The following is a 20,408-nucleotide window of genomic DNA, read 5'->3' as shown; positions in this document are numbered from 1 at the left end:
ATCTTTTATTGAGTGATTTCCAGACATACATTATCTCTGTATTCACATTAGACTGTACTTCTTAGACCACCACACACTTTACGACCCGACTGGTCTACGACTGGTCTGCAACTGAGTGAAGGAAAATGAATCGCAAGGTATTCATAAGCCTCAACACCAAACACTTTGCAATCCGACTATGTTACTCTGCGACTCACGCATGCGCTTTTTGCCATTGCAACAGAGATAATGACGCTTTAATAGTACTGCGTATGTGCGTTGCATATCATATATACGTCGGTATTTTAGTGCGACTCTGCTGTCCGATTGGCTGGAAATTGAGCTAGCGATCCATGTGTAAGGATTCAACATGTCAATTCTTTACAATTTTCCTTGCGATTTGACTCTGACCGGTCTGCGACTGTCAAGCTGACAAAAGCTGTGTTGTAGAAAAGTCAGGTCGTAAGGTGTGCGGTGGTCTTTTATCTATTTGATCTGTATTGTTTTGAATATTTTTTTCAAAGCTGGGACCTAGTACTGGTAGCAAGAAAAAGATGGCATGGGAATGAAATAGTCTGCAATGTCCACATGGTATATTAAGGCATGTGTATGAGAACATGTGATATGCCATTCATGATATCTGGTGAAATAAAATGTAAATGCCTGGAAGGAATGTAGCATAAAGGTAAAGTCAGCGTAACACAATGATTCATAAGCATAATGGTATGTTACGCAGGAATTTTCATTGGTTTTTAATTGTGTGCAATAGTACAATCTGAACACTATTGTATGTTAAGCTTTCATGTTCTCACTGTAAAATACACCACTAAAATAGGTTTTTATGTACTTACATGTGTGTGGCATTGAATAACAACAGTCCACAATGATTTTTACTAGTCTTTCTCTCTCTCTCTATATATATATATATTACATGCTTCTTACCTTGCTAGTTCTTGCCTCAAGTCTCGGGCAGCCTCATCTGTTTTGGCATTCGCCATATCACATCTGTAGAATTGCAATCAAAACAATCAAATGTGATGCATTTCCATCAAATCACCAATCATTTATTCATTCATTTTCATCTTTTGTATATTCATCCAGTGTACGTAGCATTGCATATTCATTCATGAAAAGTTATTAAACTTAGTTGAGGTTTTCAGATGACATCATTTTAGCCAGCAAGGGCTCTGGTCAGCGAGTTTCATTTGACGCCTGGGAGTAGGTTGAAGTTTCCATCACCTACATTTTAATCTTTTCTGTAAGAATTGTCTATTGATGGTGTGCTTATCTCATATTGATGGCACAATCTTTTCCATATAATGAATTATAAACGACTTAGTCGAGATAATGAGGCTTGGAGTGTGTATTATTGCCCCACAAACCAATTTTTCAACCCAAGGAAATGATTTAGATGGTACTATACCATAAACTTTCATTGAACCCGATTTGTAAAAATTATGAAAAATTTCTTTCTAGTAGAAACAATGATTCAGCATGCAGGAGATGTACAGTACAAGGATAGTAAATTATAAATGCAAAGTTGCAAGTTGACACTTGTGAAGATGAGGCTACTATACATTATATAAACTTGACTTTGGTGCAGAGTGCTGGAGGTGTTTCATAAAGCTGTTCGACAGTTTTTAAGATTGACTTTTAACCCTATCTAGGCCGGGGTATTTTGAGATGTACAGTACAAGGATAGTAAATTATAAATGCAAAGTTGCAAGTTGACACTTGTGAAGATGAGGCTACTATACATTATATAAACTTGACTTTGGTGCAGAGTGCTGGAGGTGTTTCATAAAGCTGTTCGACAGTTTTTAAGATTGACTTTTAACCCTATCTAGGCCGGGGTATTTTGGGAGTTCATATGGCCGGGGGGTTCCTCCCTTGAGATCTCGGCCAGTAACCGCGCCGAATATCGGCAGGCAGGTTGTCTGGGACATAATCTACAAAACTGTATAATTGCTTGGATAGGGTTAAGAATGACTGGTGGTCCTTTCTTATGCCCTAAAACATCACCATTGAACTTTTTGGTGTATACCATTTACCACAAGAAAGATTCACCGGTCATTCTAGGAAGAATTATTAGAATTTAAATTATTAGTAGGCCCTATTTGATATGGGACGTCGTATGCAAGAAGATTTTCTAAAAATCGAATGTAAAAAAGATTTATTTTCATTTTCATAAAAAATTGAAAATAGTTTTTACTGTACATTCGGTATATCAATAGACAAATCATTTCACACCAGGCGGGTGTTTCATAAAGCTGTTCGTAAGTTAAGAGCGATTTTAAGAACGACTGGTGATCCTTTCTTGTAGTAAATGGTACACACCATTGCATGATTGGCGATGATTTAGCGCGCAAGAAAGGATCACCAGTCGTTCTTAAAGTCGCTCCTAACTTACGAACAGCTTTATGAAACGGCCCCCCGTTCTATTGAAAAAGATACCCAAAGTAAATTGTCACAAACTATTAAAAAAATGAAATAAATGCACTTTATAACATATACGGGAGCTGCTCGTTTATGATGTCACAAATCCAAAACTTTAAGTTTTAACTACTTTCTTAATCTTTATTGGATTTTCCTCAAACATTCACCAACATTTTTTATATTTTCTGCTATTTATACAGTGCGTATCAAAAAGAGTTTAAACTTTGAAAAAGCCCTGGGAATAAAAAAATATACAACATGTGGGTAATTTTTTCACATATGATCTTTGGTTTGGGTCTCATCTATCCAATGAAAGTAAAAGTTTTGACAGAATGTTACACTTGAGTGAGCACTGTCCATTTTTGTAAAGCTCGCAGAAATCAGTTTGCGCAGAAATGCTTGTTTTCTCGTTGTGTCAAGGGGAAAGGGCAAAATCAAACTTACCCTGCATTTTGTAACGATTTTGCCACCCAAATTGAAATTTCAACACTTGGTAATCACATCCTTTACCCATTTTGTTCCAGATGGATCCGAGGACATAACTGGATCCGAACAAAAGTTTATATCAGACATCTCCAGCATGTTTTCGAAAAGTTTTTATCATTTAAAGTGGGTTTAAATATCATTTTTCATTTAATACTTGTTTCTCCACACTTTTCCCAAGCTTGACAATGATTAACAAAATGATAATCAAGCCTAAGCCATTTCATGTAAATCACAGCTCAGTGTAAAGCAAATATCGTCACGATGGCCTCTGTGTGTGGAGTGGGGTGGGGCGCAATGCACTCTTTGAAAAGCTTTGGGCAAGGAAACAAGTTAAGAAAGGTAAAAGATATCTTGAAATCAATTTTACTAGCTAAATGCCACGTGTTCTTTATGATTAAGGTCTACTTTTATTCGCATAACTCTTTCAAAGTTCTGCGCAAATCATTTTTCACTAACTTTCCAATAGTAAGTGGTGTTCACTCAAACGGAAATATTTTTATACAGTTATATGTCATTTGCTTCAATGGATCTGTACCAATGTTTAAATGTGGAAATATCTTCAGGATATTTCAAATGTATAATTTTACAGGATTTTTTCTAAGTGTAAACTTTTTTGATACGCACTGTTCAATAGACTTTTATTCAGGGCAAACTTCCCCTTTAAATGTTTCCATGTGCATTTTATTTTTATTTTTTAAACATCTCTTGAGTAGGTAAGAAAAGGGCATATTTTGAATTAGATTTTGCCTTGTCTTTCAACCCAAGAAGGGGGTGGGTAGATTTGTAAAAATTGTCCTTGAAAGCATGCAAAAATAGGGCTTTATTTCAATTTTAAAGCACATAAAGGGTGATGCTGCCTGGTACATACCTTGTATCCTCATAATGGGCAACTTTCTCACAATAGCCATGCTGCCACTTTTTGTGATCTTTGTGATGAATAAGAGAAAAATGAGAAATTTGAATTTCATACAATTATTAAAAGTAAATTACTTAAGCCAATTCAAACACTAGCACTCTAGAAAAGTAGAATCCCATAATAATAACCATATAATTTCCAGGGGAGGGGGCACTTCCATTGAAGAGTGGATATTATGCGTGACCAAAAAACATGTAAAAAGGATCTCTTTTTCAAGATAGGGCATGTTACCATAGTGTGTCAATAACACTAAAATAATGAAAAAAGGGTATATATTTCGGTAGGGAAAACGTGTTTACGGTCCAATTTGCAAGGGTTTAAAAATACTTTATAAAGGATATACTTTTGCCTCAACAATACATGCTTATTTAGGGTCCAATTAGAGCAAGGTGTGTGGGGTGGTACAAAATGCAATGAAAGTAAAGGTAAGGCTGACGTCCGTGACATAACAATTAAGATATCATTGTGCTTGTTTAGGGGTTGGATTCGGGGAATACTTGCCGAGGGTATCGTTTTGTTTCCAATACTTGCTAAGGATAGGGTTTCATATGCCAATACTTGTAAGGGGTGCATTTTCAGAATATGGAAAATACTTGTTGTGGGTACTTTTCGAAACCCCATGTTCATGCATGGTACCCATTTGTCAATGGAAGTAGCGAACCTCCCCCCCCCCCCTGAAAATTTCACATAGATAATTTACACAACAAATTTTAGAATTTCTGAGTTATGTGTACCCTTTTGAGCTTTTCCAGAAAACATAAAGGAAAAATTTTGCTGGTCATATTAAACCAGTACTGGTGTTAAACCATGTTACTAAACAAAAATGTAAAAACAAACATATAATATAACACACACACACACATACAAAAAAATGTGAAAATGTTGGAAGTAGAAAATGGTGTACACAAATAGCAAGGAATGGCCTGTACAAATGAATACACCATTTTTACTGACACAACAAAATTTAAAAAACCTGTGTAGAAGTTTGGTATACCAGCATCTCATTAAGTTCTACCTGATTCTAGGGTTAAATCAGATCACACATCTTCATTATCTACAAACTCACCAGTGTTGCTTATGTTGAGTGTCTGTCTTTCCTCAGCTACTCTGGTCTCTAGCCATTGCTCAACATCATTCTCAGTGATCCCATCTATATAAAATGAGGCAAATAAAGTTTTACTAATGAACCTTTACTTGACTGAGCTTTTTGAGCACCTCCCTGATTCTGGGGAGGGGGGAGATGGGGCTTAGATTACCCCATTAACTTAGACAATTTCCTTCTATTGATGTGTTTAAGATGCTTAAATCTTATTTGTTTTAACATATTGCAAGTAGTGTTTCATTTTGTGTAGTATTATTTAAGGTTTTACTGATTGTACTTGCTTTGTAATTTGTACAGCACTTTATAACTTTTGAAAAAGCACATAATAAGAAGTAATTATTATTACCCTAAGATCTTGGTCCACAAAATTCCATTGAAATCGGTGAGATCCCTCCTATCTATTTGTACTCCAAATTATGATTTTTTTTAATGAAAATATGGAATATATAATTACAACAAAGTTCTGTAGAGCCCTATGTAAAAATCTGCTACACAACAATTGTTGGTCCGACCATGGACCTATTACAAATGGTCCGACATGGGACAATAAATTATGCGTCACTTCAAAATCATATACCAGGTCTCAGAAGGTGCGCAAGAATTCCCCCCCCCCCTCTGATCAGATTATAGATCATTGCCTTTCCAATAAGCATACATGCACTATGCCTGATACCCTAAACAGTTCTTCAGTTATTGAACGAAAGAGTTATTTTTAGGTATGTAATGACATCTGTCACCTTTCACATTCGACCCAGATCCCCTATTTTTAATCAGATTATTCTCACATACTTGATCCAAACTTGAAGTTGATCAGTCAAACGGTCAAGAACAAAAAAGGGATAGACAGACAACCAGAAAACATGATCTCTCCATCATAGAAAAATCATCTGTGATTGATAACATCTACATGTACGAATGATCATAATTTTGCTTTTCTTATATACAGAAATAATTTCCAGATCGAATCAGCTTGGGCTATTTTTAATTTGCATCAAAGGCGTAGGCTAGTTTGAGCATCGGGAGGTGCACATCCTAGGGAGGTGGAACTAAAGTTTTGAAAATCAGATGTTGAAAGCAGAAGGGGTACAAATTTCGCCAGTGTCAGAACTCCTCTGCCTCAACGAGTGGGTAGACGTGCACCCAGTTTACCCCCCCTTGCCCTTGTAGTCAAGAATTGGCTGTCGACCACACTGAAATGAATAGTTCATAATGTGACTTTGTTTGAATTCTTTGTCAACTGTGGGCTAAAGTGCAATGAATTTCTTGTGGACTAGGTGCACATACAATAACAAATACGGTACACAGTTCTTTGAAACTCAATCTTGCATAGGGTCAAGTCCTCTTACATTCAATGCCGAGATCCAGGAACTCCTTTTGACACTTCTCATGAGTTTCCTTTGCCCTCTTCAATACTGTGCACAGACCTGTAGCTACAGGATAAATAAGACCACACAAGATTTTTATGGGAAAGGTTAATTCATGTAAGTTTTGCTCAAATTTAAAGGCACAGTAAAAACCAATATTCACACTTTTCTATTTCTGAAAAAAAAAAACTTTACTTCATCACTTATGTTAATTATATGTTTACACATTTCATAACTATTTCATTTACTAGTATGGGAAATCCAGTACTGAGTAAAAACTTGTTTGTTCTGTTAGTTTTGTTTTCTCAAGTGTTAGTTTGCAAGATTTCACCAAAATATTTTTGTTCAGGGAATAAATATATGATGTCCCGCAACTTCTCAGAGTCTGCCATGAAACACTGGTAAGGATAGGATGTTGCCAATGGAATTTGTGGCATTCACTTCATGAATTCAACTAAGTATTTTACCTTGAATTTAACCCTCAATCTCCCGGGGTATTCTGATTCTTGTCATTCCCGGGGGGGGGGGGGGGGGGGAAGATCTCAGCCGTGGATTGCGCGATCACAACAAAAATTTGCATGATGGTAGAGAATGACGTAATCTACGCAGTTGCATTGGTAAATTTCACTGAATTCATATATTTTTATTTTATATGAATTAATTATGTTAAATTATTCATGAAATCATACTTTTTGCTCTGATTCACTAAATAAAGCTCCTAGAATGCTATTTTTTGGTGAAAATATTCTTTATAGCATTCCTAACAATTGTGAATGAAAAAAATTCTGGTACCAAGACCGATTTCTTATGTATTTTATTGTTTTTTAAATTTCTTATGTATTTCTTTGTTTTTTTACTTTTTGTTTTTTATTGTTTTTTAAATGGAAATCGTTTCAGACTTAATTCTAATCTTAAACAAGGCAAAATTAATTAAGTTTGATCATTAAAAGTAGAAATAATGATACATTTACGAATTTTGGCCAAATACACAATTTGCATTGGATTTGTACATGAAATCACGTTTATGAGCAATTTTGGGTCTGACATGCACTTACATAATGTTGCGTAATGTCGTAACCGCGTACCCGGGCGTCACAAATTTGGTCTCAAAATTTGCGCGAGACTTGAAAGTAAAAAGTCAGTGAGCGGCGAGGTCAAAAAAATTTGCGCAGCAGATATATCACAAAAATTGTCGGGGGGGGGGGCCATAATGGCCCCCCCCCCCCGGGATAATTAGGGTTAAGTGGCCTCTCGAGCAAACTAAACCAAATAATTCAAAAATCTTGTTGGCACGTAAAGATTTTTGTACATCCTGAGCTGAGCATTTGGTTGACACAAAAATTGCACATTATTAGATAATGTGACATCAATCCAAATCTCTGTGAGAATTTGACTTAAATTTAATTTGCTGAAGTAAACGCTGAAGTATTCAAATTAGTAGATACCTTAGCAGAGTATTTCAGCCAAGAATTTAGAACTAAATTACACTTGCTTTTAAAAGTAAAATATCTAAGTATAGTATCCACTACCATCCCAGGTTGCAAATGTGTTCAAATTTATGGGTATTAATTATAGAGGATATAGAAATTGTACTTCCAATAACTACAATGATGGACACGTTAACTATTTAATGCTATTTCAGATAAGGCAAGGAATACATACTCCAACGCAGCTTACCTGCATTATACTAAAAGCAAAATAATGATTTATCCATTTTCATATGCATATTCCACATCACACTTTAAAAAAGTGTGCATTGGTGCAAAGTATATTTGGAAAGGGTTAAAAGGCAGCCTCCCAAGTATCAGAGATCATACATTTTGATGCCATTATCTTATTCCTCTCTTTTTTTTTGAAAATTAACAAAGTAGACCAAAACAAAACTACAGAAATGAAGATACTTGTACTCCAGGAAGGATTTCACTTTGGTTACTATTAAAAAAAAAATTATAGTTCCATTAATATTTTTTAACATACACCGAAATCAGTTTTAACAATTTATTGTAATATCACAAACTTGTCTGTATTTCCAATCCCATTGTGTTCCTCAATATTTTCAAAATAATAAAATTAAATAGCCAGAAAAAACATTTGGGCAATCATAAACATAAGTAGACCAAAAAAAGTTTTGATGTCATTAAGTTGTGCTATGATATACACATTGGACTGACAGGTTCCATTGTAATGTGCATAATAAAAAAAAAATTACCGATTTGCCTTTGCTTTCGATAAGCAAAGTGCAGCAGGGCACTTGTCAACTTGTCTTGTCTTCCTATTGGAGTCATCTCTTTAGTAATTGCCGAGAATCGTCTCAAATATGCCCAGAGTCTTTCTGTTGCTTCACCATCTGTAAGGCCCATGTCTTTTGTATTCCGGACATTGAATTCCCTCTATAAGAAAAGGTACAACAAAAAAGGATATTAAGAAAATCTCATTACAAATAAATCTAAATTCAAAAGCTATTTCTGCCATGAAAATAAAAACATAATAGGGCAAAGGATTATCCCCCCCCCACACACACACACACAGCAAACATCACATCCTCCATGGCACACCCATCCACCATCATTTTTAGCACATAATACTTAAAATCATTACATCAGCAGAGGATGGGGTTGGCTTTGATACACCTCCAAACTTAAAGGTGAAGCTTACCCTGAAAATAAATTGGTTTAAACAAAAGCATAATAATTGAGAAGTATATTGGTGAAGATTCGACAAAAAGTCCACCAAAGTTGAAGAGACTTTTTTATTTTAAAACATAATTCGTGATGTCATATAATATATAACATATTTGTAAGCCGATACCCAATACATTATATCACATCATTTCCATAAATTCCAAATTTTCGATGATTATGGATGACTAAAGTTTTTTTTCTTATATAGAAACTGCTATGAAATGAGGTGTCTGATGATGTAATGAATGTAGAAGGAAAACCAGTTTCAATGTTCTGGGATTATGGAAATATATGGAATTAAACACACACGATGTATGGGAAATGCTCATTATAAAATAAAATAAATTAAATGCAATATTCAACTTGGTTATCCTTTGACAGATGTTCCCCAATTATTCACCAATATATATCTTTGGGTTTTTTATCTTACTTTTATTCAATGCAACTTCACTTCCGGGCAAATATCCCCTTTAAGTAAAGCTTAAGCATAATAATCCAATTGAATATAATTAAAACCTGTGTCTAGTTTTAATCAAAGAATATTTTTCCAACTTTTATGTTCATATTTCTGCGTAAAATAACTACAATAAGATCAATTATTATTTTTGGTCTAAATATTCACTATAGTATCATCATGAGAACTATAAGTTTCTAGTATTGAAATCAATTGCAAATGTATTATCTTTTCATTCTCCTTATTTTCATCATTTTTTTATCATGGAAACCCATTAGTGAAACTGTATCCATCATCGTAAATAACATCCAATTAAATGAATGTCATTAATAAAAATAACAATATTCAGAGTTGTAAATTTCAACTAAAAACACAATTAGTATTTATTATACAGGAGTTAAGGTTGTGGAGCAATGTTGAATTTATATGATGCATGGGTACAAAATATTGTGTAACCAGCTACATGAGGTTGCAAGTTGATCTCAAAAGATGCATTAGACTTTTGAGAAAGTAGTCTGGACACAAACAAAATTGCGGGGGAGGGGCAGCTAAATCATGGATGAGAATTGGTTAGAATTGGTATTACCTGACAGGATGCCTTGTGACCATATGCATGAAATGCTGGTAGAACAAGTTTGATCTCCTCTAGCAGTTTAGCTTGCCCAGTTTTCTATGTGATAAAAAGAAATATTAAAATAAACAAGTGGAGTGCCTGTGGCACTGGCAGTCTGACCTGCAATATGCGATTCAATATAGCAGCAGTGCTGACTTTGAAAACTACTATAAAATAATTATCCACAAAAATAATCACCATTCATATAATGATACAATACTACGTTCATTGACCCTAAATGATATTTGACCATAAAACCATTATATTCCAATTATTGAAATTCTAGGTATGCTAAAGTGAGTTAACGCTGCCGGTCATGTATATCTCAAATTGTTCAATGCTGACAGAACTCCAGCATGTAGAATCCTCAACAAGAAGGTCTAACCAGTTAAAATCAGTAAAGAATACCCCCAAAAAACTATGACACTCCAATACTCAATCCCCAATATCAAGGTTTGGCAGCAGACAAATGTAGCTGAACTTTCATGAGTTAACCTCATTAACCTGCATTCTCTAAAATCTAATCAGATAGTCCTCTTAAAGTGATAAATACAACAAAGAAAAGGATGTACAGGTGTAAATACATTGCCTCTAGCACCAGCTCTAATGGCAGACGTACAATAAAAACTGCAAAAACAGTAATTGCAATTCGTGATAAATGGATTCATATACAATAATGGCATGGAGTGTTCAAAGTCAAATTTGATACTTCAGTCAGGTTTTCTGACTATAAGGGAATAGAACATACAACAATGAATTACTACTACTACTACTACTACTACTACTAATAATAATAATACTAAAAAGAAAGACTTAAACAAAAAATCAATCACCTTGAGATGTGCAGTAAGCTGACAAGCTATGTCGTAAGCCACATGCATTGTTATCCCTTCTGGTAGAGTTGCCTTTAAATGCTCTATCATGCAAACTGAATATGCCAGGCTGTAATAAGGTGTAGAATATATACACACTTACAAAGACTACACAGACACTTTTCTCTTATCTTGACCACAAAAGAACTGCGCTATATCTGGACTTGTTACTACACCACCCATGATCTCGGCACCAAAATTAGCATGAAAGTTCGAGTTAGATTTTATCAAATTGTTTTGCATTATTTTGTATGAATTCATTTATGCAAGAATCAATAGTTATGGCAATATCTCATTACATAAAGTTTTTAATAGGAACAATAATTTCTGGTAAACATTTTTCTTAACATTCACATTGACTCCTTTACAAAAAAAAAAGTTTATTTTTTGTTTAATGTATTGTATTGTTTTACAAATGATGCCTCTTTCTGTGTGGTTACAACTTGTCATGAATAATTGAATGTGATATTATTTTGTTTCTATTATTAGTAGGGTTTTTTAGGACTCTATAAACCAGTAGAAAATTTGATATTTCAATTTTGTTGCTAAAACCCAAAATTATTACTGTGGAGTTACTGACAAAAGAAAAATGCATTTTCTGTTGACCGGTACTTCAAGCTGGAAAATGGAAAATGTCCGGCCTCACAGTTGGGTACCTGTCAGGTATTCAATCAGCTGCAGCACTACCGCAGACATTTTTATAAAATTTTGCCTCTGCATATTCCAAATCAATAATATATTACACACCTGATTTCACACATTTCAAATACTGACCGGAGACCTTTCAACATGTGACCCCTTTTCTTAATACCAGATCATTATCACTCAAATGCATATATGAGCCAAGTTTAAGTTGAACCAACAAATAGTTCATCAGAAGATAAATATTTTCAGGTATACTATGAGTCTATGACATATTGAACTCATGGCTCCTTTCAGATTATCAGTACTCCTATATATGCATACATGATCAAAGATTGAAATCAACAGCTGCTAAATTTTTTTTTACTTACCGTGAGAAAGACGGACAGACAGACAACCCAAAAATGTAATGCTTCTGGCACCAACCATGGCGGGCAGAGGCTTAAAGAGATACACCTTTATTTCATATCAATCAATCAGAAAATTTGCCGAGTACTCTTTTTTTTTTTATATCTTGCAAATATTTGGGTTTTTTATACCTCATTTGCATAGTCTTTATGATAGAAAGCTTTCAATCTGAGGTATCATTTTAATGATATCAATGATCAATCCTTGTAAATGCTACTTTGAATTTATGCAGAAAAAAATATTATCCGATTCTCTGTTTGTAGCCTATCAAAATTTTGGTTGGTTTCACTTTTTAATAGATATGAAGCAATCAGTCTGTATGACTCATGTACATGTATGTACAGATTAAAGAGAAAGCATAATCACAATTTTATCTTAAGCAAGAAATGTTCAAATCAATGTTTACTTTTAATCTGACCTCAGCCTGGCCTTGGCCTATCCTTGTCATTGCCTTGGCACTATCCTTGGAATTACTCAGACCCTCGGCCTTGTCATCGTCCTTGATCTTGGACATGCTGGCCTTGACCTTGAGTGAGCCATACTTTTACACAAAACTGATAAATACATACCTCTCTCCCTGGAACATATTAAGCATGGCCAGAGGGAAGCCATGCCGGCAAACAGCCCCAAACACTCCCTTGACATCCAAAGCATCTGCCTTTTTTTTGGTTCTCAGCAGAGTTCCTGCCTTGAACTGGCTACAGTTCTAATTATCAAGAGTAAAGAAAAAAGAGATGAGGAAAATTGCTTTGGTGACAATCCATGCAATCTGCCACATACAACAAATGTGAACCAACAATTGCAAATATATTACATATCATTGACTGTAAGCGAATGTCTGGAGCGAAATTAATTGGTAAATGAATTGAGAGCTCAATCTACCAAACCCCTGCAACCAGCTCCCACAACCACCTACATGTACAGTACAGTGCTGATGGCCATAAAAAGAAAATATGCACTTAATGTTCAGGGACCCTGACTTTTGAATTCAGGAATTTTCAATGCAATGTTATGCATATTTATAATTAGTTTTTAGATCACATGAGAGTTCTTATTGCATAATTTTGCACATTATACAAATAATTCACAAGTGTGAGTGCATTAGTCAAGATATGCAGTTCACTCAAGGGCATAGTACATGAAGTACAAGGCTTATCGAGTGTGTTTGCAAAGCACTGTATGGTCAACACTTTACATAAGTTACCTTTGATGCTTGACCATGTTCAATCCTGTACCCATCCACAAAGTTCTTAACATATTCATCTTCTTGAAAAAATGTCTTATGGTGAGTAGTTCCACCAGCACTTGTACCAGCTTTCTTTCTTCTCACCAAACCAAAGCACCCATCTATGCAAACAATCACTTGACCAGTGACCTTAAAATTAGATAAAGACAACATTTTGTAAGCAAATAAAATAATATTGAAAACAAACTTTAATACTTGAATGAAGATATTTACCTGCAATAAAATTGACAGAAATGCGATTTCATGTACCAATGCAAATTCTGTTTGAATTGGATTTGTACATACCACATTTGTGAGCAACTTTGGGTCTGACATGCACTTACAAAATCCTATGTATTATTAATAATTGCTCATAGCTACTATTTATCATGTTACTATTGAATTATGTCTAAAAATGACGCTATGAAAAAATAGCTGCTTGGTCTACGCTCACTTTGTTTACTTGCCCGTCTTGTCTCATCTCACATGGTCCAATCAAACTCTACTTACCATTTGGTATAATTGCCACTTGGCATATGCAAAATTTCATCTAATTCTCATTTCGTGTAACGCCCAATTTGTTTAATATCCAATTGGTGTAACATCACTTGATTTATTAATAGACTAATTATACATTCAGAATATGATTAAATATGATTTAATAGACCTCTTGGTTATATTTTAGACTAATTGGCAATTAAACAAACTGATAGATCGAATGGGTAATGCAATTGCGAATAAACGATCAGATAATGTATGTAGACCATCTGCTACTAGACCAAGTGGATATGAACCATGACTAGCATCCCATTGAAAATATTTTGGTTTAATAATGTTACCTTTGGGCAAGCAGGGCAGGAACGATTACATTCATATTCAGGGACAATTTTGGCATCGACATTGGTATAGAAAGCCTGAAAATGGCTGAAACTGTATTGGATCAGCTCTGAGTACAGCGCATTGACCTATGAAAAAAATATAAATGCACACACTTTACAAATAAGGATTACCTAAGAACATATCCACATCACATTACAAAGAAACTGAAGCTATGCTAAGCTGAAGAGGGGGGGGGGGGGGGGTCACCGTATGCAACCTGTCAAAGGATAAATTAATGAGGAGCATGATTTCTGCATTTTAGTGATATTTTCATAACTGTGCAAAGATCATCAAAACAGTTGTGGGGCAAGGCCATTGACAACATATATTCATGAAAGGAATTGGAATATTAACAATTAAGTAGATACAAATCTTATATCCAACTATTATGAAACTGATCATCAAACTGCCTATTGCATACTTTAAGAAAGTTGTACAGATACCTCTCTCTCTGATAATCTGTTTTGAAAGCCTATAACTTGACATGCCGCCTTCAATGACACATGCGCTTCCACCTGCATGTAGTGGATAAATGTCATAAGCTCCATAGAAACAGCCTTTCTTGGATTGAGTTGAGTGGGCCACAGGGAATAACGAACCAGGGTGGCTGCCTCTGGTTCACATTTACAAAATGTGCACAACACATTATGAAGTCTTCCTGAAAATATATAGTGAAAAGAAAACTTTCACAATGAGAGTACACAATCAGTCAGCAGATCCTCAAAGGATTGCTTCTTTTATCCAAGTGATTTTCATTACTAGAAGATTTTATCATTTTTGGTGAGCTTGGTGCAGATTAAAACACCTCTTTTTATTTAGCATTTAGCCATTGCTGCTCTAAACATCGATAAACAATGGCCTACGTCCTTTGGCAAGGTATTAATCCACATTTTGCCACTCTCCACCCAGGTTTTAAAAGGGTGCCCGGTGGGATGAAAAAACCTACCATATGTAGTATGCCTAGCAAATGAGTCTTGTTGGAATGTAGGAAGTGGAGAAAGTGCATACATTGTGTGTGGGAATGCCAGGATCCGAAGACTGGAATAATTATTGCAATAAATATATTATTTTGTTCTCTTTTCTATCTTGTATTATCATTATGTTCTCTATTTTATGTCCTGCCTCGGCAATAATAAGCCAGGACCTGTGCTACTTTTACTTCCTTTGATAATTGTGTTTGTAAACTACCATGTAATTGTTTTATTTTATATGTCATCTGATCCTTTATGAATATTAAAATAAAGTGATACAAATTCATTGTATTAAGCACTATATAAGGTTACTATTATCATTTATTATAATATAAATTGATTTATTGATTGATTAATTGACTGATAAATACAAGATAGCTTTTAAACATATTTGCACAAGGGGCTTTGAATACTCCCTCCCACATAAATTTTGTTATACTCTCATATCTTTTAGTGAAAATAATGCTAAGACCGCTTCTTTCCTGTAATTTCAAAGGTTTGTGCAAAGTTTTGTGGTGATTGATCACTTTTGGTGATGGCATTGCCCTAATGTTGAGACTGACATCAGCTCCTTTTACACTGTGTAAATGCCACACATGAAACAAATAGCATTTCACGATATGCACATGTATGTATGGTAAATACCTTTAGAATCAAAGACCTCAAGGGTCTTTCCATAGGAAGTCTGGCAGGTATGACTCTGTCTCAGTATTCTTGTTTCATCTACTAGTTGACCCTGTGATCAAATTAAAAGAAAAAAGGGTACTGGGTATTAGCTATGCCTAGTACTACTACTGGGGGGGGGGGGGGGGGCACTCAGTATGCATAGTATAGTGGGTATGTGCCGCGGAGGGGACCCCCATTTTTACACTCAAATTTCTGTTCCAAGGCATAGCATTTTTGTCTTGAGAAAAAGAACAAAGAAAGCCGCTCCAAAGCATATAATTTTCTTCTTATCGTGAAAAAAGAAGAAATAAATCTGCGCCAAAGCTTCGCATATTTTCCATTATGCCATTCCGGTCGCATTGATCTGCTACAATGAGCCGCAATTTTGGTGAAAAGCGGCCGCAGAGCGCTGTCCGACTATCGCCTCTGCGCTAGCCGGGCTAGCTGCAAGCACAAATGCCCGTTCCATAGGGATGCGTACGCACTCACATGCAGGCGACCTGTTCTCACAGACATTCGTAGTTCCGAAGCCCATTCGGAGGACCATCCTTTTTACACTTAGCCCGCTCCAAGGCCCCGTTTTTTGTCTCACCCGCGGCACATCTCTTCTACTTTTCTGGCCGAGTGCCCCCCCCCCCCCCCCCCCCTGGGACTACTACTAGTAGACATCTCTTCCAAAACTATAGTTTAATCAGTAGAAAATTATTTATTATTCAGCACAAAAGGCACATAATTCCTAACTTATTTGTATTTAAAACATGATATTTTTTGTCTTGTAGTAAGTATTACTTACATTTGTGATGCATTTTGAACTTTTATGACCTTAAATGACCTTTAACTGACAAAAGTAGGATTTAAATGCCCACAAATCCATACATTTGTTTTTGATTTTTCATTAGCTTTAATTTGATACCAAACATGACATGCTTTTTTCGTAAAATATGAAAGTCAAATATAACAGGTATGTAAAAAAGTGGGAGTGGCCTATGACGTCAATTTAAAAAAATGCCCAAGGGTGCCCAAGTTGCACCCGTCGGATTCTTGAAATAGACACCATACACTACAACTTTCAGCAAAAAAATTTCATATTTACCCAACTTGACGGTCATGTTGTGGTTCTACTTGACAATATATAATACCGGGAGAAGATAACTGGATACATGTAGATAATCAATCGAACATATATACTACTCCAATCCAAATGCTCATATGAAGTACATACCTTCCTAGCCATAGGCTTATGCAAGAGAGTACTATGTAGCTTTTTAGAGCATTCCTCACAGAAGAAAGCGAAAGGTCCGCAGTCCGGGCAGGTCAAGGTGGCCTCCTGTGTACAAAGGGCACATTCCATGCCCATGAAAGAAGCTTGACCTGCTATGTATGCCAAAGTCATCACTGGTTGTACTTCTATCCATTCATTCCTGGCCTTCTCCTTCCTCTGTTCATGAAGATTCAAAGGCTGACTCTCCTCTACCAGCATTACATCTTCATCTCTCCTATTGTTGTAACAAAACAAAAATATGCATGAAAAAGATGGCATGGTATGAAGCTATACTACATGTAGCATGAAAGGTTTCATGTCCTAGATGTACTAAATGTATAACAGCGATGTGAATGCATAATGGATACTAGAATTGAAGTATATTTATTTTTAATTCCAAACCCATTATCACATCTGTTTGATATAAATGACAGGCAGAACAGCACCGTGTGACAAATGACCATGACTACAAGATGAGCAAACAAGAGACCTTAGATGTCTAATAAGCACGTATTTTACTGTTTTCAATGATCAATTTCATATGGGAGATTACCTGTCATGTACAACTTCATCAATGACTGCAGAGGTTTCACCAAGCTCTTTGTTTTCATTACGCTCCTCTGTGGCTCTAAAGAATTCCTTAAGTGGAACAACATCCACAGTTTCATTCTTGCCAACAACATAGGTCTTCCTGGTTACCAGAAGCTTCCTTTCCCTCCAATTGCCCGCCTTCAAGTAAAACAAAAAATGGAAACAAAAATCATATAATCGACCTAAGTGCATTATTTCTGTTTTCACAATCTATTTTGCTAGATATTTTGAACCTCAAAAAAACAAAAAGTTTTGTTACAATACCTCTCCATCTACCCCAGTCTCGCAATCGGCCATTTTAATGAATTTTGAAATTAGGAGAGGTATCGCGACAGCTAACCTTTAGAACTGCTCGCTTTTTTTTTGAGGTTCAAGTCTGTGCCTCGATGTCAGGATGCTGTCACACGATAGACCTTCATCCATATAATCGTGGTAAGTGCATAATATCTGTTTTCAAATTTTTTTTGGTAAGTTATTGAGACCCCAATCTACTCAAGTCCCGTGTCTATGTCTAAATGCACTTCTTGACTAAATCGGAGATAGTGAGCTACTTGTCCGCTAACCGTTTCACGAAGGCCCTCTTTACCAAGATCGGATACAACAACAAAATATGACAACTCCGAACCTGTCAACTTCTTTCTTAATGACGTAGTGGCATCACGTGGGTAGACTATGACATACAAAAGTGCCTAGAAATTTAAAAATTATAATCTTACGTAATCAATCATAGAGGTTGAAATTTATACATCACAAAACAAGTGGGATAATGCATTCAATGATTGTAATGCAAAGAAACTATAAAAACTGTTTTAGTGTTGGTAAACACCACAAAACCATTCATTTTGAAATAGTAAAATGATTTAATCGATAAAGATTCTACCACGTCAGGCCATCCATGAACTTGTATTTGTTGTTTTCAGACTCCTATTAACAGTTTTGAGTTGGATAAATTTCATCTCAAATTTATGCATATAATTTGTCCAATATTGTATGTTTCGGTATCAATAATTAAAAATGTATCGTTAAACTATATTTTGATGACGTTTGGAATCATAAAAGACCGTATAATTATCATCATTTTACAAAGAAAACTGTTAAGTTTTACTTTTGTAAACTATTAAAATTGGATATCTCGGGGCTACCCATCTCAACGTCCACAAGTAATTTTTTAGTTATGAAATGAATTAAGGACGTTCCACAGTTAAAATGAAATCCATGTCATTTTCACCAAACTTTGCACATAGATACTTTAGAACCTGAATATTCGAAATATGCAAAAATTAACATAGGTCCATGTGCTTGATTTTTTGCTATGGAGCTTCAAAGTTCACCCGAATGAATGTTCTTACGGATTGCGCATTCAAAAGAATTTGGCATTTTTAGACCTCGCAAGATCACTACAATGAGTTTAAACAGTCTCTATTACTCAGTCAAAATACATGAAAAAGTCATCAAATTTCGCAAGAGAGTTAATAAGTGTATCGTTAGAATGGAGAATCTATTTATAGTGCTATTTGTTTGCAATTTTAAGTCTAACAGCACTGTCAGTTCTTAAAAATGGCGTAAAACATAACAAAAACCCAATCTCAAAAAAGTGACATTTCAATAACAAACTACAAAAGTACAATAAATGCTGCACTTTATTCAAAATCCATGTCATTTTCACCAAAATTTGCAAAGTTGTAGAGGAAGGTATACCTAAGATGTGCAATCATTAAAAAATAGGGCTTCATGTGCTTGTTTTCAAACTATCAGCATTTTCATTAGAGCAAATGTGCTTTTTAAAACACCAAAAATGCGCCAAATGCTTTGTATCTATGAGAAGAAAAAATCAAAACCACTTTACCATTTATTCAAACTCGGGGTCATATTCGTGATTTTTGGCAGCACTACAGAGTAAAGTATTTTAAAGTTGTAGAGATGTTTTTTTAAATGGTCCATGGAATAATTAAAGTTTTTTAGCTTCATAAAATAACGCATCTGATCTGCAGTTAGAGTGCAGATGATGAGAAAAATCAGTTCATACCCACAGCTAATTAATCACCTGTTCATCCATTGTGACGTCAGCGCGCAGAGTGTAAAATATGCGCAGATCATAATGCGCACAAACATAACTGTAGAACGTCCTTAAATATTCTCTGCAATTGAATGCTCCAGTCTTCATGGTCTAAGTATGTACCGATGCATAATTCACCTGTGATACTAACTATTTTGAAAAGATTTATTTCCAAATTCATCACAATAGTCAATATTGGCAATTTTGTCAAAAATTTTCTTTTTGAAAATTATGATATTTTGTGACTAAGGCTACGTCTCTTCTGCTCTTTTTACCGATAGTATCGATACCAAGGTATTTCTAGTTAGGAAGCATTTCGAGAAACAGGTTTAGTAACATTGGAACTGACTCCATGGTTGGTGGATAAAGATATTATGATTAACTTGTCCATGTGTTGAGAAACGGGCCCCAGAGCTCGGTCCGCTTTGCGGGCCGGAGCTCCCTCCCTGGCCTGGTTACGGTTGGTACCGTATACAGTCTAACGTTACACTGTACCGTATGGCCACTGGCACTATTCAACTCTCTCATTCTCATCATTAATTTAAAAACAACAAATGTCTATCTTCAGAATACAATAGGAATTGAACGTTCGGTACCGGTACCTACCTTCGCCTTGGTCTTGCTCATTGTAGTAATATAAGGATCGATCTGGATCGACGCTCTTAACTTCAGTGATCTTAAAATGTGTAAAATTCAGTTCGCAGTTCACAGGATCTGAGGACCGGTTCCAGCGCAAGCAGACGATATTCATTAGCTAGCATTAGTTATGTAATGCGCTGTGATTTTGGCGGGTCGCACTACGTCTC

General features: G+C 35.5%; 1 protein-coding gene across 2 annotated transcripts in view; it reads right to left on the bottom strand.

Annotated features, from left to right (window-relative positions):
- LOC129261061 (uncharacterized) overlaps window positions 1-20,408 on the bottom strand; it is a 23,870-nt gene extending 3,462 nt beyond the window's left edge. Inside the window, exons 1-15 of one of the 2 annotated variants that reach the window (XM_064102118.1) lie at window positions 20,209-20,408; window positions 17,509-17,684; window positions 16,917-17,190; window positions 15,674-15,764; window positions 14,501-14,715; window positions 14,018-14,143; window positions 13,158-13,328; window positions 12,523-12,659; window positions 10,865-10,973; window positions 10,005-10,088; window positions 8,493-8,673; window positions 6,266-6,349; window positions 4,884-4,967; window positions 3,770-3,827; window positions 922-984 (exon numbers count right to left, since the gene is read on the bottom strand). In XM_064102118.1, the coding sequence (XP_063958188.1) occupies window positions 922-984; window positions 3,770-3,827; window positions 4,884-4,967; window positions 6,266-6,349; window positions 8,493-8,673; window positions 10,005-10,088; window positions 10,865-10,973; window positions 12,523-12,659; window positions 13,158-13,328; window positions 14,018-14,143; window positions 14,501-14,715; window positions 15,674-15,764; window positions 16,917-17,190; window positions 17,509-17,684; window positions 20,209-20,229 (1,874 nt within the window). In that variant the 5' untranslated portion in view covers window positions 20,230-20,408. Of the gene's footprint in view, window positions 1-921; window positions 985-3,769; window positions 3,828-4,883; window positions 4,968-6,265; window positions 6,350-8,492; window positions 8,674-10,004; window positions 10,089-10,864; window positions 10,974-12,522; window positions 12,660-13,157; window positions 13,329-14,017; window positions 14,144-14,500; window positions 14,716-15,673; window positions 15,765-16,916; window positions 17,191-17,508; window positions 17,822-20,208 lie in introns of those variants that run through there. The other variant, XM_054899096.2, reaches the window with a different exon arrangement.

Source organism: Lytechinus pictus, chromosome 1 (genome assembly GCF_037042905.1).
Source record: "Lytechinus pictus isolate F3 Inbred chromosome 1, Lp3.0, whole genome shotgun sequence".
NCBI lineage: Eukaryota > Metazoa > Echinodermata > Echinoidea > Temnopleuroida > Toxopneustidae > Lytechinus > Lytechinus pictus.
This window is presented reverse-complemented; position numbering and strand designations above follow the sequence as displayed.